General features: G+C 45.9%; 1 protein-coding gene across 1 annotated transcript in view; it reads left to right on the plus strand.

The window, feature by feature from the left end:
• The window catches only part of LOC124271311 (5'-3' exoribonuclease 1-like), an 82121-nt gene that overhangs the window by 48768 nt on the left and 5935 nt on the right, over positions 1–27418 (plus strand). The window contains 10 exon segments of the mRNA XM_046706407.1: positions 2332–2394; positions 2723–2925; positions 12117–12236; positions 12239–12467; positions 13588–13701; positions 14899–15294; positions 15935–16073; positions 17357–17582; positions 26201–26279; positions 26698–26811. Coding sequence (XP_046562363.1) covers positions 2332–2394; positions 2723–2925; positions 12117–12236; positions 12239–12467; positions 13588–13701; positions 14899–15294; positions 15935–16073; positions 17357–17582; positions 26201–26279; positions 26698–26811 — 1683 coding nt within the window.

Here is a 27418-nt window from a genome sequence, read left to right on the forward strand (position 1 = left end):
TAACAACCTCTGTTGTTGATGGTTGTAGGTGAATGTTGCTGTCTGACACATTCCTCTGTTGTTGATGGTTGTAGGTGAATGTTGAAGTGGTGCACCTACACATTCCTCTGTGTTGTTGATGGTTGTAGGTGAATGTTGAAGTGTAGGTGTGGTTGTAGGTGAATGCTGAAGCGGTGCTTAATAACGACACATTCTCTGTTGTTGATGGTGATGGTTGTAGGTGAATGTTGAAGTGTAGCATGCTGAACACATTCCTCTGTTGTTGATGGTTGTAGGTGAATGTTGAAGTGGTGTACGACACATTCCTGTGTTGTTGATGGTTGTAGGTGAATGTTGAAGTGGCGTATGACACATTCCTCTGTTGTTGATGGTTGTAGGTGAATGTTGAAGTGGCGTAGGACACATTCCTCTGTTGTTGATGGTTGTAGGTGAATGTTGAAGTGGCGGCTACTACCACACATTCCTGCTGTTGTTGATGGTTGTAGGTGAATGTTGAAGTGGTGTACGACACATTCCTCTGTTGTTGATGGTTGAGGTGGTTGTAGTGAACGACATCTCCTCTGTTGTTGATGGTTGTAGGTGAATGTTGAAGTGGTGTACGACACATTCCTCTGTTGTTGATGGTTGTAGGTGAATGTTGAAGTGGCGTACCACACATTCCTCTGTTGTTGATGGTTGTAGGTGAATGTTGAAGTGGCGTACGACACATTCCTCTGTTGTTGATGGTTGTAGGTGAATGTTGAAGTGGCGTCGACCACATTCCTCTGTTGTTGATGGTTGTAGGTGAATGTTGAAGTGGTGTACGACACATTCCTCTGTTGTTGATGGTTGTAGGTGAATGTTGAAGTGGCATGAACGCACACATTCCTCTGTTGTTGATGGTTGTAGGTGAATGTTGAAGTGGCATATGACACATTCCTCTGTTGTTGATGGTTGTAGGTGAATGTTGAAGTGGCGCACTGGCCACATTCCTCTGTTGTTGATGGTTGTAGGTGAATGTTGAAGTGGGTGCACTGACACATTCCTCTGTTGTTGATGGTTGTAGGTGAATGTTGAAGTGGGCACTACACACATTCCTCTGTTGTTGATGGTTGTAGGTGAATGTTGAAGCATGCACCACACATTCCTCTGTTGTTGATGGTTGTAGGTGAATGTTGAAGTGGTGTACCACACATTCCTCTGTTGTTGATGGTTGTAGGTGAATGTTGAAGTGGTGTACCACACATTCCTCTGTTGTTGATGTTTGTAGGTGAATGTTGAAGTGGCGTACCACACATTCCTCTGTTGTTGATGGTTGTAGGTGAATGTTGAAGTGGTGTACGCATACATTCCTCTGTTGTTGATGGTTGTAGGTGAATGTTGAAGTGGGTGTCACACATTCCTCTGTTGTTGATGGTTGTAGGTGAATGTTGAAGTGGTTGTGTACCACATTCCTCTGTTGTTGATGGTTGTAGGTGAATGTTGAAGTGGCGTACGACACATTCCTCTGTTGTTGATGGTTGTAGGTGAATGTTGAAGTGGTGTACGACACATTCCTCTGTTATGGTTGTAGGTGAATGTTGAAGTGGTGTACGACACATTCCTCTGTTATGGTTGTAGGTGAATGTTGAAGTGGTGTATGACACATTCCTCTGTTGTTATGGTTGTAGGTGATGTTGGACACATTCCTCTGTTGTTGATGGTTGTAGGTGAATGTTGAAGTGTTGTAGGTGAATGTTGACACATTCCTGTGTTGTTGATGGTTGTAGGTGAACAGTGGCGTCTGGCACATTCCTGTTGTTGATGTTGATGGTTGTAGGTGAATGTTGAAGTGGTTGAAGTGGCATATGACACATCCTCCTCTGTTGTTATGGTTGTAGGTGAATGTTGAAGTGGCATATGACACATTCCTGTGTTGTTGATGGTTGTAGGTGAATGTTGAAGTGGTGTACGACACATTCCTCTGTTGTTATATGTAGGTGAATGTGAAGTGGTGAACACATTCCTGTGTTGTTGATGGTTGTAGGTGAATGTTGAAGTGGCATACGACACATTCCTGTGTTGTTATGGTTGTAGGTGAATGTTGAAGTGGTGTACGACACATTCCTCTGTTGTTGATGGTTGTAGGTGAATGTTGAAGTGGCATACGACACATTCCTGTGTTGTTGATGGTTGTAGGTGAATGTTGAAGTGGTGTACGACACATTCCTCTGTTGTTGATGGTTGTAGGTGAATGTTGAAGTGGCGGACGCCACATTCCTCTGTTGTAGATGATTGTAGGTTAATGTTGAAGTGGCGTACGACACATTCCTCTGTTGTAGATGATTGTTTAAGTCTGTCTTTTTCTTTCAGGAGGAAAACAGGAGGAAACAGAAGAAAGTCAAGATGCAAGTGAAACCTCATTTGTTGTTCAGAGTAAGTATAAGTGACTTAATGTGATGTTAATAATCTGGAACCAATTGGTCATTTGTCCGAGCAATACAATGTCATAAATGTCTTGTGTGTTCGTGAGAAGTTCCCAGTTTGATCACAATGATCATAAACATCTTGATTGTTATATGTTAGAAAGTGCTGGTCCCAATGTTGATCACTGGATTGTCAGGTCTAGACATGTTGATTTTCAGGCTGCTGTAGTATAGCTGGAATACTGCGAAGTGTGCCATGCACAACATACATGCACACAGACACTTTTCAGTCGTACAAAAGTATTTGGAATCAGTTTCATGCTCAGATGTGTTTTTAGCCTCTCATCAACCAAGGCCCCTTGGTGCCGGACCAGACTGCCACCTACTGGCTGTACGACCGGGTGGTAGCTGTGAAGCTGGGATACCCCGTCCCCCTTGGATTGCGGGGGACGGTTGTCGGCATCCACCCTGATGAGAAGGAGAGCGACACGCTGTATGATGTGGTGTTTGATGCTGAATTTATCGGAGGAATCAATGTCAGGTAGGCTGCAGGAGCACTGTGTGTTGGTTAAACCATGACGTTTAGGCTAGGGGAAGGCTTCAGCTTTAGGAGGGCAATTTAGCATGCACCTACGAGGGTGCTAGTAAGTCAGCTGTCTTTGGAACCACATTTTGCTGTGCAGAGTAACTTCCCACCTTCCATTCCACAAAGATATCTGAGTGCTACAGTGAATGTTAGCTTATTGTGAAATACAGGAGTTATGGTCACCTAAGTGAAAAGATGACTCTGTGGAATGTGGCCATGGACAGGTAACTCAGGTACTTGGGTCAGGTACGTCCTGAGTATTACCTAGGTACCAACAAGACTACCTGTATCCATGTTAGTCATATATATTGTTTAATAACAATAACAATAAAACTCTACGGTTACCAGTTTCCTTTGTTGGCATTTACTTCCGACAATGCATACCAAAGATATAGATTCATTCAACTTCAGTACATACATCAGGTCTCTTATCTGTGTTTTTAAATGTTCTTGCCAATTCTGTCTTAATCAGGCGTTTTGTACCCAACCCTTATGCCCTATAGCGGGATAATAAAGGGGTGGGGTGGGGGGTGGGATGTATCCTGGTAGTTAATTAATAGTAGACATAGACATTGTTATTTATCCGTGTGTCTAAATATTCTTAATCAGACATTTTGTAGGCAACTCTCATGACCTAGAGCAGGCAGCCAGGCTAGGTGGGTAATAGCGGTGGCAGGTACCCAGGTAGTTAATGAAGACTAGACATATGGTCATGGGTTTGAACCAGGATTCTTTTTTATATATTCCTCCTTGGGGTACTTATAAGCATTTAAATGTCCATTTAAATTCCCTACGACAGTTGTAACAATATTTGAATAAAATATTTACAAAACAAAAACTACGTTTTGTCTTGTGAGACCACCCTTACAGGGCCTTCCGGCCCCCTACAGCCAAGAGCAGGTAACTCTAGACCGTAACCTCGTACCTCACTTTCCATGCTGTCGTTGTACCGACAAGACGTGGGTCCATACCAGAAGGTTTTTCCTTGCGACTAAGAGAGTTATGAGTGTTTCAGAAACGGCAACTGTATGTATGGTTCTCTTTTTTCCCTGCATGGGCGAATTGGAGGTTTTTCTGAATTTTTCATTCATAATTTCTCGTTGTAACTTGGTACCTGTCGCGGTCGGCTCGCTAGTGCGTGTCAAGATGGCGGACAGGTCCCTTCGCTAGCCTTCCTGTTCATTGGTTTCCCATGTGGTTTTTCAATGTTACAGGTGGTTTTAGTGGTTTTTTATTTGTATCTTTGTATGCGTAGGGCATGATGTCTACTGCTCGCATTTTCTATATTACGCTAAAAAACGTGAATTGTTAGTTATGCTGCAGTGTGTACTAGGTTGTCAACTGCATGCCACGTTTGTCGTGATTAGTTGTGTCAGCCCATCGCGCCTTTTACATGTATTTGTATGTGGGTATAGGGTAGATTGCTGCACAGGTTTTACTTGTTGCAGTTTAAACCCTGTACTTCGTGCCTTGCTGCAATTCCCCGCACGGGATACCCACGAGGTTCGCTTACGCTGTTTAGTGCAGAAGGAACATGAGGAAGAGGGGTGTGCGGCATGTGCCATGTTCTCGCCCAAACCATTCGGGCGCAGGCGGATAGACACGCTGTTTGTACAGCAACCTGCTTCGGGCGGGGCGATCTCTGGGCACAGGATCCCCCGGCCCAAGCTCCCATAGTGAAAAAAGGGGTCCACGGAGCCGCTTCCCACGCCGGAGCCGGGCTCCCAAGAAAGCTAAGGCGACTAAGGCGGCTTCGATCTTTCACGCACTCATGCCCCTTCTGCATCTCCTACTGCTTCTCGTCTCTGTACCCCCGCCACCCCTCTTGATTCAGCACCTGTAAAAGTGTTCCTGTTGATTCGTTAACCGCTTTTTTCCAGGAGCAGATGTCGTCAGTCAAGTCCCTGATTGATACGGGCGTTAGCGGGGTTCCGTAAGGAGCTCAGCGCCGGCCGTCGCCGGAGGCGGGCTGACACATCTGGGGTTGGCTGCGCCCGAGCCCGCTCGAGAACGCCTCCCCGGGCGGCTTGATCCTGGCTTCGGCCCTGGTGAAGGCATGCCCTCGGCGCCTGGTGACGCACCTGGCTTTATGCACTGGTCTGTCACAGGTGCCTGGTGCCGGGCGATACAGGGTTGCCCCTGTCATTGCCTGGTGTCCCGACTGGCGGTCGCCTAGGCGCCGACCAGTTCGGGATACCTCGGCACCCGCAGCCAGTCGGGTTGCCCGGGAAGCCTGTTGCGCAGGTTCGCCTCGGGCGACTCGGGCGACCTGGCGCTGGTTCCTCCCGCAGGGCGGTATGTTTTTCCCCTGGCTCCTCTTGACCTTATGAGTTTTTCTGGTCCTGCCTCTGGCGCCTCCTCGGCTCTCTCAGGAGTCTGAGATTATGGCGGCGAGGATTCTGCCGAGGTCGATATGGGAGGAGGAGGAAGAAGGGACGGTGGAATCGGAGGTGGAGTGCCGTACTCCTTTGCCTCGTCCCCGCGGCAGGTTCGGGATAAGATCGCCGAAGTCCTGCCGCGAGGTGGCTGTTCCCGCCCCGCACCCGACCCCGCTGGAGTTTCGGCTCCGGGCGCTCGCGACCTAACCAGGTCGCAGAGGCACGCTTACGCATTCTCCCCTCACTGGTCAGTGAGGTGGTGAATCCAGCTCCTGGCTGGTACTCGCTTCGCTTTGATTTGCCTGAAGTCGGGCCGGCGGTACCAGTTAGGGTGCGGAGACGCTCTTCGAACCACCAGTGGTGGACGAAAAGCGCCTTTGCCTCAGTCACGCTAGGAGGGTCGTCTTCGCCTTCCCTGGCCTCGCCAGGCAGGGCAGGCCTCCCCTTTTCCTCGCTAGTACGCCACTGCCGCTGAAGTCTGCCTACCCGTCATTCAAGAATGTTACCGTGCGCTGCCCAGCAACTTAAAGTAGCAGTCCATTCAGCCTACCTGTCGGGCGCTTGCAGGGACAGCTGGTGGCCCAGCGCTGGCGGTGCCGATTCATCGGAGTCGTGTGCTCGCCTCGGCAGTTAACGGACGTGAGACTCGCGATCTGGCCGGGACAGCATTCGTGCTGTGCCAGCCAGATGATGGGTGCCGTCATGGGCTTGCGCCGCCTGTGGCTGTCTGTGGCGGCGGTATTCGCCAGCCACACAGCAAGCTCTACTGTCATTGCCCAATACCATGGGATCTTCCCTGTTCCCTGGGGCCTTGCAGGTGGTAAGGGAGGCCGCTGGAGGCTGTCTCTACCTTTAAGGACTCAAAGCCTTTGTTGGAGCAGCCCTCCGGCCTCGCCATCGCCTCCCTCCCGCTATGCCCGCTTACCCTTCTGCCTCGGGCGAAGGATGTTGTTAGTGGGCTGCCCCTTTGCAGTCCAGGCGGAGCAGGCGACGAGAGGCAGGGGCAAGCCTGCTCCAGCGCAGCAGTCTTTTCGGGGCAAGGGAAGCCAGCCCCGCTTCCCACTGATTCATTCCCCAGAGCCCTTGTTGCCCCCACTCACGCAAGCGGAGACTTGCCGACGGTGTGGGGTGCACTGCCTCTTGCCACACGCCCCTGTCGGGCGGCCGGCTGTCCCTATTCCTCCGGGAGTGGGAGGCAGCCACCTCAAATCCCTGGGTCCTGTCCACGCCAGGGATGGCCATTTGCCACAGTGGAGGCGCCGATCCTCCGTCCTTCTCCGGGTTCGCACACGCCTGTGCCAACCCCCGCGACAAGGCGGAAGTCCTCCGTGCCGAGGTTCAGTCTTTACTGACCAAGGCGGCCATCGAGGTGGTTCCTGTGAGTCAGCCAGAAGAGGGGTTTTATTCCACCTACTTCCTCGCGGACCAAAAGGACGGAGGGTTCAGACCCATTCTGAATCTCAGAGGGCTGAACAAATTACTGGAGGTGCCGTCTTTCAGGATGGAGACACTCAGGTCAGTGATCTCCTCCGCCGGTGACAGGGGATTGGCTTACGCCAATCGATCTCAAAGACGATACCTCCATGTTCCAATGCACCCTCAATTCAAGAAGTACCTCTCCGCTTCTCCTTCGACGGACGTGCTACCAGTTTCAAGGCTCCCGCTCGCATCTCCACGGCGCCAAGGGTGTTCACCAAACTTATGCTAATCCCAGCTCAGTTAGCCAGGTCTCGGGCAGGTGTTGTCACCCGCATCTGGACGCATTGGCTTTACTGGCCTTAGGGCCTCAGTTAAGCAGAGCCTCCACACTGTGCGCTGGATACTCTGGTGTCACTGGGCTGGATTATCAATCTCAAGAAATCAGACCTCGTTCCGACGCAGGATCTGATATTCTTGGGAGCCAGATTCAACACGGCGCTAGGGATTGTTTCCCTTGCTCCGGACCGCATCGTCAAAGTCCGGGGACTGTGTTACAGTTCCTCCAGTCCCCCGTTGCGTCGGCCCGAACATGGCTTCGGTTGCTCGGCAACATGGCGGCGACAGTGGACGTGGTTTGGCGTGCGCGTTTGAGGATGCGACCAATTCAGCAAGCATTAGCTCAGTTGTGGTCCCACTCGCAGGGCTACGAGATTATGCTCATAATGCCATGGTGGACGGACGTCGGGAATTTGTCCAGGGGGATCCCCCTCGACACCCCGACACCTTCCCTCTCAGTTCAGACGGACGCCTCCCTCACAGGTTGGGGGGGGGTCCTGGGCGAGCACTCAGCCTCCGGCCTCTGGTCGGAGCGGGAGGTCAGCCTACACATCAATGTGTTAGAACTGAGAGCAGTCCGCAAGGTGTTCGAGTGCTTCCGGGTGTTGGTGCAGGGCTGCGTGGTTCGTCTAGAAATGGACAATCAAACGGCCATGTCTTACATTCTCAAGCAAGGCGGCACAGTGTCTCCGTCGCTCCTTCAGGAGGCGTGGCAGTTTCTACTGTGGTGCGATCAGTTCAACATTCGGGTTTTGCCTGTTTATCTCCCGGGGGTAGACAACGTCCGTGCAGATGCTCTCTCACGGCGTATACTAGCCCCACACGAGTGGATGCTCGACCGGGAGATATTCGGGATTATCTCCCAGTTGTTCGGGTCGTTTCCAGGTGGATCTGTTTGCGCCTGGGGTGACGACGAACCAGATTCCTGTGTTTTGCTCCCCGGATTCGGATCCGGGTGCGTTAGCCAACGACGCCTTTCAGCTAGATTGGACGGACAGGGTACTGTGGGCGTTCCCCCCGATACCACTGATTTCCAGGGTCCTGTCGCAGCTGACCGCACAACCAGCTCGGCTACTTGTGCTTCTGGCACCCCTTTGGTCGGCACAAAGCTGGTTTCCGTAATTCTCAGGTTTCTGGCTCAGCCTCCTGTTCTATTACCTTTTCGACCGACCTCCTATCCCAGAACGGAGCCCCCCACCAATCCCAGGATTCAGTGGGTGGCTTGGCCGCTATCAGGGATCGCCTCCATGCGAAGGAATTCCTGCACCAGTTGCAGACACAATTTGGCTTCGCTGGAGGGATTCGACAAACGCTCACAGAATCCGTCCGTTGTCCGGACGGATTAGTCCCGATGGGACTTGTCAATCGCTCTTGATTGGCTGTCCGGGGTCCACTGTTTCACAATCTGTCGGCTCTTTCCCTCCAGCTGTTGACGTGGAAGACGGCGTTTCTTGTGGCGGTGACTTCTGGCAGGCGGGTTGGCCGATCCCGCGTTTACTGTTTTTCACAAAGACAGAGTTAGCATTCGGCTGCCTGAGACTTTACCGCCCTAAGAAGGATAGTCCCTTCCATGTGACGGCTCTATTGAGCTCCCAGCTTTCACTCAGCCTTCCTGTCCGGTACCTTCACGACGTGCTCACGCCTTAGATGTCCGTAGAAGACACTTCAGGCTTATATCAAACTAACAAGGGTACCCGTAAGGGTAACCAATTGTTTTGTTGTTATGGCGGGGTTCAGGCTGGTCTTCCGCCACCAAGCAGACCATTTCTCGGTGGCTTGTCTCTGCCATACATATGAGTTATACTCAAAAACAGGGCTTATCCCGCCTGTTGGGTTGAAAGCTCATTCGGTTAGGGCAGTATTACATCGACAGCTTCACGCTGCAGCCCTGCCCATTGAGGGAGATCTGCTCCTCGCTATTTGGAGACGTCCAGCACGCTTCATCCGTCATTACCAACTTGACAGACTCTCCAGTGAGCTGCTCGGTTCGTCAGTCGTCGTTCTCTCCAGTGGGCATGGTTCCACCTCTCTAGCCGATTGAGCTTTCGGAGGTTTTTATTGTGTGAACCATTATCTGCCTATTTTTAACACTGGTGTTGGTTTTACAAATCTTGTTACATTTTCCCTTGGTGATGGGTTTTATGTGGTGCTGGTTTTTTATTCCCATGTCTCTTGCTTTCTAACCGGAGAAGCTCTAGACTAAACTGCCCTTGGAAACTTTGCTGTTCATATTCCGCATTTCGCTTCTGGGTTTGATATTATGGACCCTTATCTTCACTTCCGAGTAGATTACGGAAGGAGGGAGGGTGTGTCTCGTTATGCTGTATTAAGCTTTGGAGGTTTCGCTGGACAAATTTGCATAATGCTTAACCCTGACCCTGGCTCATGCCCCCGCCTGATTGGCTTTGTGACACGTGACCGGGTAAGTGTGCCTTTTCTGCTATAATTAGTTTGGGAAATTCCACTTCTTGTCAGGGTGTTTAAGCTGACAGAATGCCGCTTCCTGAGATCCGCCTTTAGGAGTCTGTCTTATGTTTAGGTACCCCAAGGAGGAATATATAAAAAGAATCGAACTAACCTGTAGAGGTTTCAGATTCTTTGAATATATTCCTCCTTGGGTACTTCTCACCTACCCCCTCCCGATTCTGTCTGACTTCGTTCAGCATGGAAAGTGAGGTACGAGGTTACGGTCTAGAGTTACCTGCTCTTGGCTGTAGGGGGCTGGAAGGCCCTGTAAGGGTGGTCTCACAAGACAAAACGTAGTTTTTGTTTTGTAAATATTTTATTCAAATATTGTTACAACTGTCGTAGGGAATTTAAATGGACATTTAAATGCTTATAAGTACCCCAAGGAGGAATATATTCAAAGAATCTGAAACCTCTACAGGTTAGTTCGAGTTTGTGCTATGTTTCTAGGCTGGTGGTTTTACCAAATTGGTAAACAACCAGGATAGGTCACTGGTATCTCTTGCTTTTTGTAGGTTGACTATAGTTCTTATTATCCCCGCCGTGCGTTTAGCGCAAAGCGGGGGATATAGTATTAGCAGAGACCATATTATATGGTCTCTGGTATTAGGCTCTGTCCATCCGTCCGTACATACGTATGTCCGTACGTATGAACTGGAATTTCTTAAGAACCATTGACTGATTCTTTTCATACTTGGCACCTAGTTTCATCACAGTATAAGAAAGGTTCCAGTCAGGTTTGGTGACCTTGACCTTGACCTTCATTTCAAGGTCACCAGGGGACTTTAACGGTTTACCCTTGTCAGCTTAGATATCCCAAGAACTCCTTCACTGGATATTTCACTTCATATTCGTCCGTGCACATTTGTCTTTTCTGGAGCAGAACTCTAAAACTGTGCACTATTTCTTCACCAAACTTGGCACATACATGGATCTGGTGGTGTACTGGTGCCTTTTGGTAGTTTTGGAATTTTGAATTAAATATTTTTGGCGTTTCCATGGCAACAAGTTCGACTTTGACTGAAATTGGTGGTAGTGCTCTTTTCCGGAGCAGAACTCTAAAACCGTTCAATATGTCTTCACCAAACTTGGCACATAGATAGATCTGGTGGTGTACTGGTGCCTTTTGGTAGTTTTGGAATTCTGAATAAACTATTTTTGGCGTTTCCATGGCAACAAGTTCGACTTAGACTGAAATTGGTGGTACTGCTCTTTTCCGGAGCTGAACTCTAAAACTGTTCACTATTTCTTCACCAAACTTGGCACATAGATAGATCTGGTGGTGTACTGGTGCCTTTTGGTAGTTTTGGAATTCTGAATAAACTATTTTTGGCGTTTCCATGGCAACAAGTTCGACTTAGACTGAAATTGGTGGTAGTGCTCTTTTCCGGAGCTGAACTCTAAAACCGTTCACTATTTCTTCACCAAACTTGGCACATACATGGATCTGGTGGTGTACTGGTGCCTTTTGGTAGTTTTGGAATTCTGAATTAAATATTTTTGGCGTTTCCATGGCAACAAGTTCGACTTTGACTGAAATTGGTGGTAGTGCTCTTTTCCGGAGCAGAACTCTAAAACCGTTCAATATGTCTTCACCAAACTTGGCACATAGATAGATCTGGTGGTGTACTGGTGCCTTTTGGTAGTTTTGGAATTCTGAATAAACTATTTTTGGCGTTTCCGTGGCAACAAGTTCGACTTAGACTGAAATTGGTGGTACTGCTCTTTTCCGGAGCTGAACTCTAAAACTGTTCACTATTTCTTCACCAAACTTGGCACATAGATAGATGTGGTAGTGTACTTGTGCCTTTTGGTAGTTTTGGAATTCTGAATAAAATATTTTTGGCGTTTCCATGGCAACAAGTTCGACTTAGACTGAAATTGGTGGTACTGCTCTTTTCCGGAGCAGAACTCTAAAACTGTTCAATATTTCTTCACCAAACTTGGCACATAGATAGATCTGGTGGTGTACTGGTGCCTTTTGGTAGTTTTGGAATTCTGAATAAAATATTTTTTGCATTTCCATGGCAACAAGTTTGACTTAGCCTGAAATTGGTGATAGTGCTGCTTTCTGGAGCAGAACTTTAAAAACCTTTCAATACTCTCCTTCCACTTTTCTATATACACACCTAAATATTTGACATAATCATAACTCGTAGACATAATCATGAAGAGTATTTTGCCATTGCGGGGGATATTGATGACTTTGTCTTCTTGTTGCATATTTCATACACTATGATATTTATGTCAAGGTCAAAGTCAGTCTTGAAAATATTTGTGTGTTTGAACAACTAAAGAGCAAGATATCAAAAGAGGTTGACTGGTCATGTTTTTGTTGACATTTAACTTCATCTTAAACTTTCATTACTTTTTAAGTTTGATTTGATAATTTGCGTCGGGGATTATGTCACCTTAGTGATAATGCTTGTTGACATTTAACTTCATCTTAAACTTTCATTACTTTTTAAGTTTGATTTGATAATTTGCGTCGGGAATTATGTCACCTTAGTGACAATGCTTGTTCTATTTCTGACTGTATTGTTCCAGGTCTTCTCCAAACCGAGGCTACCGCGTCCCAGCAGCCGCGATGATCAACCTGACCCACGGCGAGAGGAAGGAGAAGAAAGGGGTCTTCACGAGGCGTCTCAAGGTCTCCGTCCAGCCATAAGCAGCTGGGGTCAAGGTTCTGGAGCCAACCTTAACACCAACCACAGCTACAGCGATCTCATGTCAAAGTCAGGGGGACACAGAGGACGGGCCAAGGAGCCCCACATGCTATGGGGCTCTGCAGATCGCCGTCCCAATCACAAACACGACCAGTTTGACTCATCACAGAAACAGCAGGACAAGTACAATTACTACAATGGGAGCGACAGTTTTAATAAAGGATTTGGACAGGTGATTTGGTAACTTGATCAGGCCAGGCCAAGATGGGTATTCCTTGTTTTCAGACTTACATCTAAAAAGAACCACAGAAAGGATATAAATTTATTTAACTGCCTCTGTGGTGTAGTGGAAGAGCAGAAGATTGGTGGTTTGATCACACTGAAGGACATGAGAAGATTGTACTTGTTTGTAACCCTGTGTTGTGATCAGCAGTACGGGGATTAGGGGATTAGTTTCCTTGCAATCAGTATTATGTTTCAGGTGAGGTGAGGTGAAATTGGGTTTAACGTCGTGCTTGAGAATATTTCGCTCATATAACGACGTGCATGCGTGTGTATGTGTATGTACGACTGCTTGTACTAGCCCAGACTGAAGCTGGTTTTATAGTGCTAGCCCACTGAGATACCATGCCGCAGTGAAGCATGAATAACCCACTCAGACACATTATACTGACTCCGAGCCGACCAGTCCTTGTTGTACCCATTAATGCCGAGCGCCAGGCAGGGACCAACAAGTACCATATTTTAACGTCTTTTGCTATGATGTGGTCGAGGATTGAACCCACAAGCTTCCCGCTCTCCGGGCAGACGCTCTAACCACTACACCAAGGAGGCGGTTTTATGTTTCAGAATGGGGTTTCCATGTTGAACTGTGACATGGTATGGTATGTCAATGAGTTTCTCTATAAAACCATCATTTAATATTCTGTAATTGTACAAGTAGTCACTTCTACCCATGTGTATGCATGTTACTGTAAGCAAGTACAATAATAACTATGTTAAACCCTATTTCACCCAATACAGGGGCGGTGGGGTAGCCTAGTGGTTAAAGCGTTGACTCGTCACACCGAAGACCCGGGTTCGATTCCCCACATGGGCACAATGTGTGAAGCCCATTTCTGGTGTCCCCCGCCGTGATATTGCTTGAATATTTCTAAAAGCAGCGTAAAACTAAACTCAGTCAGTCAGTCACCCAATACATTATCTGTGACAAGATTTGGTGCAATATTGTGATTGTATTTGTCAAGATATTTGATTAAGGAAGCATGAATGAACATAACACAATGACAAAGTTTACTACATATAAGATGAACATTGAAACTTACTAAACATTTCTATCATTTCTTTCACAGAAGAATGGTGGGTTTACCAGCAACAATCCCCAATTTGTTACACCAAAAGTCACACAAACACAGTTTTCTAAACGAACACCAAACAGAACTCAACAGACAGGAGGAAAGACACAAGTAAGTACTGATCTCAAACATGTTGATTGTAACCAAAGCTTATTAACCAGAAGTGTCAACCATTTCAAATTTTGACATAATGATATATATTTAGCACAAATCCATCACGTTTGTTTGCAATATTTAATCAATAAAGCTCTGTGCACAAATGGGGCGGTGGGGTAGCCTAGTGGTTAAAGCGTTGGCTCGTCACGCCGAAGACCCGGGTTCGATTCCCCACATGGGCACAATGTGTTAAGCCCATTTCTGGTGTCCCCCGACGTGATATTGCTGGAATATTGCTAAAAGCGGCGTAAAACTAAACTCAGTCAGTCTGTGCACAAATGTATTTCAGCTAAAACAGAGAAACCCAAAGCTGTTACACATTCAAAACATGTCCACAGTAAAAGCTTACCAGGGACAAAAGTATGGAAGATTTGTAACTCTGGAATTATACCTTCCTCTCTTTTGAAGTTTAGTGTTTGAAGTACAGTGAAACCTGTCTAAACCGGCACCCCTCTGGACCGAAACTAGTGCCAGTTTAGACAGGGTCCGGATTAGACAGTGACAATCATTTTCCATCATGGCCGGATTAGACATGTTTTAATGATCATAATATTGTTGTAAAATTTTATGCCGGTTTTGACAGTGTGCCGGATTAGAGAGATGCCGGTGTTGGCAGGTTTCACTGTATAGTGTTTTATGTTGACCACCTAATGTGTTTTCCAGGACCTGATTCCACAAAACAGCAATAGCCCTAACAGGCATACTTTAACTCTGGGATATGATTGCTGTAGTGGTACGATTGCTTTGTGGAATAGGGCCAAAGGACAGAACAAGACCCATCCTTTTTAAGATGGAGTCTGGTTTCTGGTTGGTCTTTGTTCCCAAACGATGAATTGTTTGTGTTCATTAGACACTGGTTTGCCTGGATCAGATGTGGTCCTATTCTACCATAAACACGTGAAGATCCGTGTTAGAATTGATCTTCAGTAACCCATGGCAATGGGATCGGGTGGTCAGGCTCACTGACTTGGTTGACACATGTCATCGTATCCCAATTGCGTAGATCGATGCTCATGCTGTTGATCACTGGATTGTCTGGTCCAGACTCGATTATTTACAGACCGCCGCCATATAGCTGGAATATTGCTGAGTGTGGCGTAAAACTAAACTCACTCTCTCACTGTTGTACCATAATGAATTTCATCATTGTAGCCTTCCCAAGATGCAACCAGCAACTCAGAGTTTGCCAACATGTGGAAGGAGCTGCAGGCCGGCACAGTACAGACAGCGCCATCAAGTGGCAACCTCATCCAAGAACCGTCACTCCAACAGGCAGCACTTGCATTGGGGCAGATAACTCCTCCTACAACACGGCACCAGAAGAAACCAGAACTGAGTGGACGTGGTGACAGCGTTAATGAATCAGAGAATGGTAGCAGTAAGAAGATCGATCTGCAGACCCTGTTTGATCGTGCTAGCTTGCAGAAGGAAGCCGCGGAGAAAGATGAGTTCATTGCCATGATGGACTCTCTGGAGTTGTCCGGGAAGACCCAGAAGGAGGAAGAGGTCGTAGGAGGAATCAACAGTAATAATAATGCCACGGAACAGGTGAGGGAGTCACAATCAGTCTTTCATTCTAAATAAATATACCCTCTGATGTTGGAGTAAGAATATACCCTGAGCATTGTGTTCCTTCTAATTTAGGGTAGCCTAGTGGTTAAAGCGTTCGCTCGTCACGCCGAAGACCCGGGTTCGATTCCCTAAATGGGTAAAATGTGTGAAGCCCATTTCTGGTGTCCCCCGCCGTAATATTGCTGGACTCACTCACCCACTCCTTCTAATTTAGAGGTTGACAAGCATAAGTTTGCCCAATAATGTTTATCACTTCTCAAACACACTTCCCTTTCTGTGTCCTAAGTTATGTTGCCCGCCTGTAGGGATGGATTCTGGGTGAGAATAGATTGCTTGTCATGGTTAGACTCTGTGACTTGGTTGATAGCATATCATTCTATTATCATGATGTCAGTCACTGGATAGGCTGGTTCTTACTTAGTAAGATAGAGTCCATCATGAACCCAAAAAACAATGAAATGGTGTAGAGTAGGGGTCAGAGACCTGTGTACCTCACATTTGCACTGACCTGCTCTTTAATGGTTTCAGCCAGGCACAAAGTTATCCTCTATTTGTGCTGTAATATTGGTGGAATATAGCGAAACTGCAATTGTGCTTTCTCTTTCTTTTCCCTCAGGATGGTAGCTCTGCACTGAAACACATGCTGAAGATCGGATCGGACACTAGTACAACGCCAGAGGGAGGTAGTGTGCCCAATACTTCATCACCAACAAAAGCATATGGGAAACAGTTATCAGTGCAGGAACTGTTTGATGGTGAGTGATGATAATAATACAGTCGAGCACCGTTGTCTCGATATTTATGGGGCCAAGAAAACATATTGAGTTATCCGAACTTCGAGACATCCGACCAGGGCATATCACATATCACTATGAAAGAAAACAAAACGCTTCTCAGTATGTTTTGATTCAAAACTATAATCCGTCATCAGTAGTGTTTAGCTGAACACTGAGTACTTCCTGATTAAATCCTTCTTACTTAATCGTAATTAAATAACAAACAAGTGATATCTTCAATGAACCCTTTGATTCATGTTACACCGTGTCTAAACGTGTGGAAACAACCTCCGTTCAGAGCGATACTTGCCCATGAAAGGTAGGTGAATATCGAGTTTCCTTGCAAATATCGAGTTAAAAGGGTAATTTTACTTGTTGGGACCATGAAATTATATCGAGATATCTGAAATATGGAGACATCCGTATCGAGTTAAAAGAGTTTGAATAATGATAAGTTATGAAGGATTTTGCTGGGACCGAGATATTTTTTCGAGAAAACCGAGATATCGAGTTATCAGAGTTCGACACAACGGTGCTCGACTGTACATGCATATATAAATCATAGCAATTCACAATTATGATGTGCTCTGTGTACTAGTGAGGTCAGTCCTACTGATGTCAGTGCAGGACCTATACCCCATAACAGTCTTGTCAAACAGACAGAGCAGTTGTTGTACTGTGCCAGCTTTGTGAACCAAGCCCAGGTATCCAATGTGAAGATGATTTTTGTGCTATGACTATTGTAAGCCTGTGTTAAGTGTAGGAATTCCATTAGTAACAACAAAGTGTGCACTTTGTGATGTGATATGAGTCTGAGGTCATGAACTGAAGATATGCTACTTATATCATGGTATCTAATATTATTGTGCTGCTTTGTTGATTCCTTAAAACCATAGAAGTAGTGTTCAGTGTTCAGTCACTAATCATTTATTTGAGTCTGTAACCAAATATGTATCCCTACCAATAGTACCCTAATCTTGATTATCAGCAGGGTCATATTTCTAAGCCCATTATAACACTGCATACAGATTTCTTACTTCAGTTCAGAAAATGTCTCCTTTTAATCTCTATGTCAAAATCAGACAACATGAGTTGAAATTGATCTGCTGTTCAGAATGCATGTGAGTGAATCAGTTTGAGCATCATGTGTGACTTCTGTATCTAAAAACGAAAGTAAACAGGCAGTTCAGAATGAAGAATAATTCTGAGTTATTTTCTAGATATCCTCCAACCTGCCATTTCATGACACAAACATTTTGTAGGTGCTAAACAACAGGAGACCTCTCCACCACAACCCAAACAGCAGCAACAGGAACACCAACAGCAACAACAACAACAACAACAACACCAACAGAAGGGGCAAGACAATTGGCAGCAACAAGGTCAGGGACAAAGACCACATCAACAGCAAGGTCAAAGGAAACAGCATCAAGGTCAAGGTCATGTGAACCACCGACCTCATGACTCTGGACCTAGGTTAGACACAGGGTGTGTTGTGGTTTGTTTGTGCTTTCTTTAACATTGCATGACTGAAAGAGTTGTTCAAGCATCCTTTAAATGGATTTGTATACAGTTTATCTTGACAAGGTATCAGACAGGCACTTTTTGTCCCATAGAAATGGTACATTTTCAATGTTCGTGGAAGTATTTTGAAAGTTATGTGTTTTGTCCACATCACTGACAGCATGCGTCCGTTTTACTTGCTATTACTTTAAACTTCAGGGATAGCCAGGAAAGAGGTTAGATATTTAATTTTGTGAGCAATGGGAGAAGCAATACACCAAATAATAGAGGCATTCTACAAACAGAACAAATTTTGTTTTTTACCTATTTGCCTCCAAACTATGATAATTCAGAATTTGGGAAAAGAGACATGGTCACGTGCTATGGCATCAGTAGGGGAGGGGCGGTGGGGTAGCCTAGTGGTTAAAGCGTCCGCTCGTCACGCTGACGACCCGGGTTCGAATCCCCACATGGGCACAATTTGTGAAGCCCATTTATGGTGTCCCCTGCCTGATATTGCTGGAATATTGCTAAAAGCGGCTTAAAACCGAACTCACTCACTCACTGAATAGGGGCTGTTGATACTATTTTCAAAGGAATTTTAAGTAATACATTTGCTTACATTTCGTTTATGGCATTTTGAAGTGAAGTGATGGAGACTTGAACAACTGTTTTGCTGCATGGTTAATATTCTCACTGTGTACACAATGTCAACAGAGTGAATGTTTCTGCTTAGGCAATAATAATGGATGTTTTCTGGACTAAATTTGAATGCTAGCTCACAGAAAGTGTCAGTATTGACAGTGTGCAGTGTACACATGCTGCATGGTTTTGCACATTTTTGTAGGAATAAGCTGTTCCACAACGTTGACTTACATGCTCATTGCACTTATTTTTGTTTATGGACCCTCGAGATGCATGATTGGGCTGGTGTATGTAGATCTCGTTATGTTCTTGTTCTGGTGGCTGTTTCATGTCATTGTGTTCACCATAGCATTGCTTTTGCAGCAATACAGGGGCGGTGGGGTAGCCTAGTGGTTAAAGCGTTGCTCGTCATGCCGAAGACCTGGATTCGATTCCCCACATGGGTACAATGTGTGAAGCCCATTTCTGGTGTCCCCCACCGTGATATTGCTGGAATAATGCTAAAGAATGGCATAAAACTAAACTCCCTCATTTTGCAACAATAAAGTTTGTGTTAAGATTGATGGAGAAATTGGATAAGACGGTTTCAGTTAAAATGAAAAAGTGGTTCTTGTAATTTTGTATGTTGTGATTCACTAAAGGTGGCCTCAAAAGTCTGTTTGGTCGTCAAATGTATTCATATTTTTTACTTCTGGCAAACAACTTTACCCTCATGTATTTAAACATAAAATGTATCAACAATCATCTTAAAGAAATTTTGATGAGCAAGTTTCACTAGTTTGACTTGTTTTGCAACATGATTAAGTTGTTAGCCAATGCACTTGGGAGATATGCTCTGAGTAACAGGTATTACTTAAATATTGATGATTGTGACAAATCTGCCTTTATTGATTTCATCAGAGATTTAGGTTCACAAAAAGGAATTTAGGTTCACAAAAGTGGTAGATGTTATTTTTCCTTATCCTGACTCATGCTCTTTTGCTTGTCTTCTTCTTCTTGCGAACATAGTGGAACACTTGTATCTCCTTAATTGAAGCTCCCTTCAATGTAAAATCACTAATTGGTACTCACCAAGAGTTGCCTCTCTTGCCCTTTTGGCGGGAACAGGTGTCGCCACCCTCTGGCCTCATGCTTCACTCTCTCCTTCTTCGCCCAGTGAGCAGGATGTGAGAGCGCCTGTGTCTCCTTACACACTATATCCTTTGGTTTTTCTTAGTTTATTACCTCTTATAGGTTACTATAGAGGTATAGCTAGTATCCTTCATTAATTTGCATTGATAATTAATCATATTTCTACTGTTTATTCACGTGAGTTCGTGATTGTTCAGCTAGTATTACGTTGATGAAAATCTGTACTATTTGCAGTTTACGTTTTTCTGTTGCTGACCCGCATGTATTATGCCCTAGTTGTGCTACGCCTTGTGCGTTTGATTCACGTTGCAGTTACTGCATTAATCTATCTAATTCTGCTTTTCATAAATATCTTTGCGCCTTGAGACGTACGCGCAGATAGGTCACTTAAACAAGGGTTAGACATGGCCGATACATCTGATTCCCCATCCAGTCAGCTGCTGTCGATCGACCCTCTCCGCCTGGTGTTCCGCTAGAGACCCTGGCCGGAAGAGGCGTGGGATGCAGTCCACCACCTCTAAGAAGCGCCCTGCCTCCCCAGACGTCCGTCATCGCAGCTAAAGTCCAAGAGGGCCTCGACGCGTCTTCTCAACGCAGACTTCGACTCCCCAGGGCAGCGCCGACCTCAAGGGGAAGCTCCACGGTCGCCAAGAACTTTCTCAGCGAGATCGTTCCAGCCGCCGAACTGGGCCTCTACGATGATCAGCCGATCATCATCCCTGACGTACGCCACAAGAAGCGGCCGGTGACAGCTACAGTGACATCAGCAGAGATCGCCATGCAGCCTGATGTCTCTACACTGATGTCAGACGACTTCCCTGAGGGCTCAGCCGCTGTCATCGCAGAGAGGGCGCCGACTACTTCATCGCAGACCATCCCAGACGAGCTGTTGCGGCAGATCATGACCATGATGGAGGGCCACTACAGACGGGAGAAGCAGCCAGCCCAGGGCCAGAGCAACGCAGACGACACCCCAGAGGCACCCCCAGTCAGCGTAGCAGCCACGACGAAGCAGCCTTCGAGAAGGAAGTCACAGACCACCTCGACGAAGGACCCAGATGTACAGTCTTCGCGAAGGCCTTCGCGAAGACGGGAGAGATCGTCACCGACCTCGGCCTCATCCTCAGATGCGGACTCAGACCACCAAACATCACGGAAGCCGTCACGGAGGTCAAGGCGCCGCTCCCCAGGTCCGGACGCAGAGGAAGCTTCACGAAGGCCGTCACACAGATCGTCATCGTCCAGAAGGACGTCGAGGGACTACTCAAGAGCTTCGCGTAGCTATCAACATTCTCCTCGCAGATCTCCGAAGGTCATCCCATAGACGCCAGATCACCTAGACGATCTCCACGCCGTTCACCACGCCGATCTCCGTGTACATCACCACGTCGATCACCTCGCAGGTCACCACACAAGTCTGCACACAAGTCTACAGTCAGGTCTCCCCAAGCGTCACCCGACATAGAGATAGCAGCACACCGTTCACCATCAGAAGAGCATCAACCTCTCATCACCGATGCTGGTACAGAAGATGATGGAGGCATCATTTTCTCAGACGCTGAGATAAGATATTGGATGGTAAACAACCTAGATTTATCTTCACCGTCCAAGAGTGGCAACTCAGCGCAGACATACCTGATGAAGGAAGACAATGCAGACGTCGTCACCCTACCTCCGATCGACCGGATTGCGGCGGTGCCACAGAATCTAGATACAGCCTTCCATAAAGCCACGAAAGTGCAGACACCACATCTGCCGAACTTTCACGCTTAAGAAGTTCTCCACGCACAACATGGACCCTTCCTGAAGGCACAAGACATCGATGACAACTACAAGCTGATCAGCCATGTTAAGAACAAGAACTACAAGATTGATGATCGCAAGCTGGTGCAGATAGAAACCATGACGAGGCGCGATGTTTTTGGCCTAAATAGATCTAGAACGATCAATGAGACACTTATCACCAGATTTCGTATATATGACCTCTGAAGATGATAGGATGATCTACTCGGCCCTACTGATGCAAAAGAAGAACCAGCAGTTCCTTACAGATCATCTCACATCTGTCTCAGCAGCTGACCTTAGCTCGTCGTCAAGGCCTCCTCGCTTCCTGCAGCTGGGGTGAGAACTTTACAGCTCCACTCTATACAGCCCGTGGTCTTCCCCATCCATCTTTGACGGAGGAATAGACAAAGTCTCCAAGGAAGTCACTAAGGACTCCAGAGAAGTCCTTATGATCAAGTCGATGGACACGCTTAGCCAGCGCCATCAGGCAGACTTCACAAAGATACTCAGGGAGATCTAAGTTCTCGGGACTACAGAAAGCACGGATAGGAAGATAGCCAGCCAGGGGAAAGATTATTTTCGTCAGCCCATATGGCAACTATAGAGGAGGGTCAGGAAGAGGCAGGACACCCAGAGGTTCCCGCAACTATAAACGCTGAAAGACAGGTTCGAACGACTGGAGTCTTCCACCCCAGCCGCTCCAGTACAACCGTCACAAGTGGGTGGCGCCTCCAACTACACTGGGAGAACTGGAGAATGTTACAAGACCCTTATGTCTCCAACATTCTTCAACACGGATTTCGTATCCCACTACAGGCCACGCCTCCGCTGACAGTCAACCCTCACAAGTTCGACTTACAGGCACAACAACTACCAAAGTTAAGAGAGGCTGTTACATCACTCATAACCAAGCAGGCCATAGAAGTACTAGATCAAGTAAACATCGAACCAGGCTTCTACTCCCCAGTTTTCCTAGTACCCAAGAAAAACTCCAAGGAGGAATACAGACTCATTTACAATATGAGTTTTTTCAACAGGAATTATCTACGCAAACCACCAAAGTTTCGCATGATACACCTACCTCAGTTACGCACATGATTCTAGCCCCATGGATTACATGGCCAGTATAGATCTGCAAGACGATATCTACACATCCCGATACATCCCGAATCCAGGAAATATCTCAGATTTACACTAGACGGGCTACATTACCAATGGAAAGTACTCCCATTCGAATATCATCAGCCCCTGGCTATTCACGAGGATAACGTAAACCTATTGTCACCTATCTACATCGTCTAGGGCTACGCAGTCGCGTTCTACCTCGACGACGGGATACAAGTAGATCAAGATCCACAGCGCCTCAAACTACAGTTAAACTACATCATAAAGCTACTAACACAGCTAGGATGGTTAGTAAACTTACTCAAGTCGGACCTAGTACCATCGCAAGATCTGCAGTTCCTAGGCATTCGATTTATCACGAATCACAACCGTATCGTCAGTATTCAGAAGACCGTCGGCTCAAGATCCAACAGACCATTCCGCCAGCTCTACTCTCTACGTTACCACTCACGACAATGGCAGAGCTTGTTGGGTCTCCTCACATCAGCCCAAGACATGACAGTCAGAGGCAGATTACAGTTACGCCCGCTACAGGTCTTCATCAATGCACATCTCGACGACCTACAACCATTCAGTCTACCAAAACATCTCAGACCTCATCTACTTTGGTGGACCAGGAGGTCGAATGTCTCGCGAAGGTATTTGTTTAGCAGAGCAGGAATTCAAAACCCATCTATATGTAGACGCCACGCCCAAGGTTGGGGAGCTCATCTCGCCAACCGGACGGCATCAGGGTTATGGAATCAGCAAGAAAGCAAGCTCCATATAAACATGTTAGAGATGAAAGCTGTAATCAACGCCATACTTCATTGGAGCACCATTCTACAGAATGCGACTTAATGATTCATACCGACAACTCGACAGTGGCGTTCTATGTGAACAAACAAGGCTCAACGAGATCACTGAACCTATTGACTTTAAGCTTTCAACTGTTCGATCTAATCCACGATCTAAACCTACATGTCAGAGCATGTCACATTCCCGAGCCAAGAATGTACTAGCAGACGCACTCTCTCGGCCCCATCAACCGTCACCGACAGAATGGATGCTCAATACAGAAATATTTGCACAGATAATCAAGCAAATAGGAGCGCCGCTAGTAGATCTATTCGCCACAAGATTCAACAATCAGCTACCGACATTCGTGTCACCAGTCCCAGACCCACAAGCATGGGCAACGGATGCTCTAAGCATATCCTGGGAAGGCCTCAATGCGTACGCGTTTCCGCCGCCAGCAATAATACCTCAAGTGTTACAGAAAATCAGGCAAACACAGAGCCTCCAACTCACTTTGGCCAGCCGGAACGTGGTTTCCCATTCTAATTCAAGAAATCGGTCAACCAACACTAGAGCTACCCAAGCGCTCAAATCTATTAATACATCCACACACCAAACAGGTGCACGGAAGCCCAGAAGTATTCCAACTTCACGTATGGACTGTATTAAAATGTGTTTAAACAAGAGAGGATATTCTACCAGGGCGGCAAAAGCGGTCACGCTTGCCTTACGCAATTCTACACGTAACTTGTACGACGACAAGTGGCACAGTTTTGAAAATTACGCAGCAAATAAGGGATTTACAGCGAGAGATGCTGCTCATCCACAAGTGGCAGATTATTTGTGTTACTTTCGGCAAAACAAACATTTAAAAGGCTCGACATTGTCAACATATCTTGCCGCCGCTTTAGTTCTGTGATTACTATGAGAACGGGTGTCAAATTGACTAAAACTCCAGAGTTACTGGCCTTACTACGTGCTTTCCCATTGGAGGACCAAAAGCGAAGTTCCACGCCCCAGCTTGGGATCTGAATATAGTGCTACAACACCTCACAAGTGAGGCTTATGAACCGTTGGAATCGACAACTTTTGAATTTCTCTCACAGAAAACGCTTTTCCTGTTATCTCTAGCCACAGCAGCCAGGATGTCAGAAATTCACGACTAGATTATGAGAGGATACAGTTTGATGACAATCAAAACACAGCACACCTGGGACTAAGATGGGATTTCATCGCCAAAAATCAACTACCAGGTCAACCAGACAGGTTATTCCACATCCCTGCACTATCCTCGATTCTCGGATCTCAAGATACACTGGACTTATCTCTATGCCCAGTCAGAGCTCTCAAAATCTATTTTACGACGCTCCAAAACAAGGCTTAAGATTTCTCAAACGATTATTCATTCCCTTTGTCGGCAACAACTCAGACAGAAGTCTCTCGCATTCACCATATCTATATGGATAAGAACTGTCATACTTCTCATGCCTACAAGGCAGCAGGACTGGACCCTCCAACAGCATCAAATCCCCATGAGATCAGGGCATTGGCTTTCCACTCTCGCCCTACACGGTAACTGTTCATTGAATACAATTATGGAAGGATGCTTTTGGAAATCTAACATGGTGTTTGCTAATCACTATCTGAGAGATATCACCACCGAGGACGCCTCAGGTATTCACCATTCGGTCCCTTGGTCCTCGCAGACAGCAGTTGACAGTCCCTCAGAACGTTAACACATAGTCTTACGAGATTAATATGCATAATTGATACATGCATTATCTAGCTTATAACTCTACGGAGTTCTAGCACTATGTATATACTTAGCTTAGGTCTACTCACCCTTAAGCTTTTACTGATGATTATGTTCAGTTGTATAGCTTCTCTATCAGAGTCACTTTTATATCTTTATTTGATAATATCACAGTATATTATTATTGTAAATACCCCAGTATGGCAAAATATAACCTATGGCTTATAATAGAGGAAATATCCTAAGTCTATGCCTTTATGAAGTTCCCGTAAGGGGTTATTACAGTTATATCTATATAAATCACTAATTCTATAAATCCAAAGTATTCTGTTTTGCCCACCTCCGTTTCCGTAGGATTCTACAAGCAAAAGAGCACGAGTCAGGATAAGGAAAAATATGTAATTTTTAGAGTAAAATTGATATTTTATACTTATCCTGACTCATGAGGTTAGCCCTCCCATCCTCCCCACATAACACTTTGGATTTCCCTGTAAATTCAAGTGTTGGGCTCGCAAAATCAGGAGAAAGTGAAGCATGAGGCCAGAGGGTGGCGACACCTGTTCCCGCCAAAAGGGCAAGAGAGGCAACTCTTGGTGAGTACCAATTAGTGATTTTACATTGAAGGGAGCTTCAATTAAGGAGATACAAGTGTTCCACTATGTTCGCAAGAAGAAGAAGACAAGCAAAAGAGCATGAGTCAGGATAAGTATAAAATATCAATTTTACTCTAAAAATTACATTATGATCAATTCAGGCTTCCCTCCTTCATCAACCCAAATCACTCATAATTAACTGTTGGCCATATATGCATATATACTAAGTCCACTAAGTAGACTAGTTTCGTTGATACTTTGGATTTCATTAATTTTGCTGCAGTAATACTGCAGTCAGTAAGTTTTGTCACCGATTGTTTGAAGAGGCATTGGTGGTCTAAGTTGCAAGAATTTGTTGTGCAGAGTTCTGGGCCTATATTTTCGAAGCTCTCTTAGCGCCAAGATAGTCGTAAGTTAATGTTAATGTATGGCACTTACGGCTATCTTAGCGCTAAGAGAGCTTCGAAAATATAGGTCCTGTCCCCTAACTGTATGGATTCACTTATTGTTTCAATCTACAATATTTACCCTGATGTGGCCTTTTTGTTCGACTTTACTTCTGATGTCATCACGCGTAGCATTATGGGCTGTCCTGCCACATTCTAGCCCCAACTTGGCTTTCTGCATTATTTTCAGAAGAATTCTGTGGTAGTATGTCGACAGTTACTTGGTGAGCCCATTAGATCAAACGAGTTTACTGGTTTTGGGATTGAGACGAGTGGCTAATGGTGCCGAGTGGTAGGGTATTCTGTTGTTGTCCTCTATTGGAATATACCAACTCACCCATGTTACAGGAACCCAGTGCTGGACCTTGAAGGCAGGTGTAAGAATCTGGGACTTTCAGCGCCAGGATATGACTTCAAGCGTGCAAAGGTCAGTTTACTTATGCATGTGAGATCACCATGAAGGGGATGTTGGTGGTGATTGAAGTAATTGTAAAGTAGCCATGTCAGACATATTAAAACATATTATCTTATCTCTTTGTTTATCTGTGGTCTTGGATTTCCTCCAAGTGGTAATATCACATGGCTTTTCTCTTTAAGCTTCAGGGCGGTGGGGTAGCCTAGTGGTTAAAGCATTCACTCTTCACATTAAAGACCCAGGTTCACTTCCCCACATGGGTACAGTGTGTGAAGCCCGTTTCAAGTGTTCCCCACCGTGATATTGCTGGAATATTGCTAAAAGCGGCATAAAACTAAACTCACTTGTTCACTCACTCACTCACTTAAAGCTTCATGAAACTATATGCACCATTCAGTCGCTATAGCAGGAGCTCTGTGTGTTTGTGCAGGGTCTTTACACTAGCATGGTGATGCTGACAAACGGGGCCAGGTTTGAAGGATCTGAGTGTGGCAGCCGTGAGGAGGCTGCAGAGAGTGCTGCAAGCATAGCATTGCTTCATCTGGTGAGTCGCAAGCACATGCTTCAAGGGTTCAACAGGGTATAGTTGCCTAGGTTTTCCTTAGCAGAGTTACGTCCCTTGAACACAATATCACTCTCACACACATGCACGTGCGCACATGTGCAGGAATGTCACTGTATGAGTGCAATAATGCACAGATGTGCAGGTCAACTAGACAAGTAAAATACTAGATGTGTAAATGAATCACTATCCATCATATCAGATGGTGTTACACATGTAACAGGGAGTTGGAAAATACGAAGTGACCGTCCTTTCATTGTGCACTGTCAACAGAATGAGTAACTACAAACTGGTTGCATATTTATCAAAAGGGTACACCATTTGTCCGCAATAAGTAGGAGAGTGACAGTCGATGTGTTTCAGTGCTGAAGTACCTGGTACTTCTTGATAGCAAACAATCACTGGGTACCCATCTCTGCAAAATTTTGTGCTGTAGCAAATGTATTTGGCCATCCCAAAATGATACTTGTTTTCTGCTTTCTTGTCTACACTTTCACATTTCTCAAGAGTTGGTTAAGGAAACATGCCAAAACAAAAAATAAGTTTATATTTCTACTTAAACTATTTTCTGACCTGTACAAATTTCAGG

The sequence above is a fragment of the Haliotis rubra genome, unplaced genomic scaffold, assembly GCF_003918875.1.
Source record: "Haliotis rubra isolate DU_JTF1 unplaced genomic scaffold, ASM391887v1 Scf16, whole genome shotgun sequence".
In the NCBI taxonomy this organism is placed as follows: Eukaryota; Metazoa; Mollusca; class Gastropoda; order Lepetellida; family Haliotidae; genus Haliotis; species Haliotis rubra.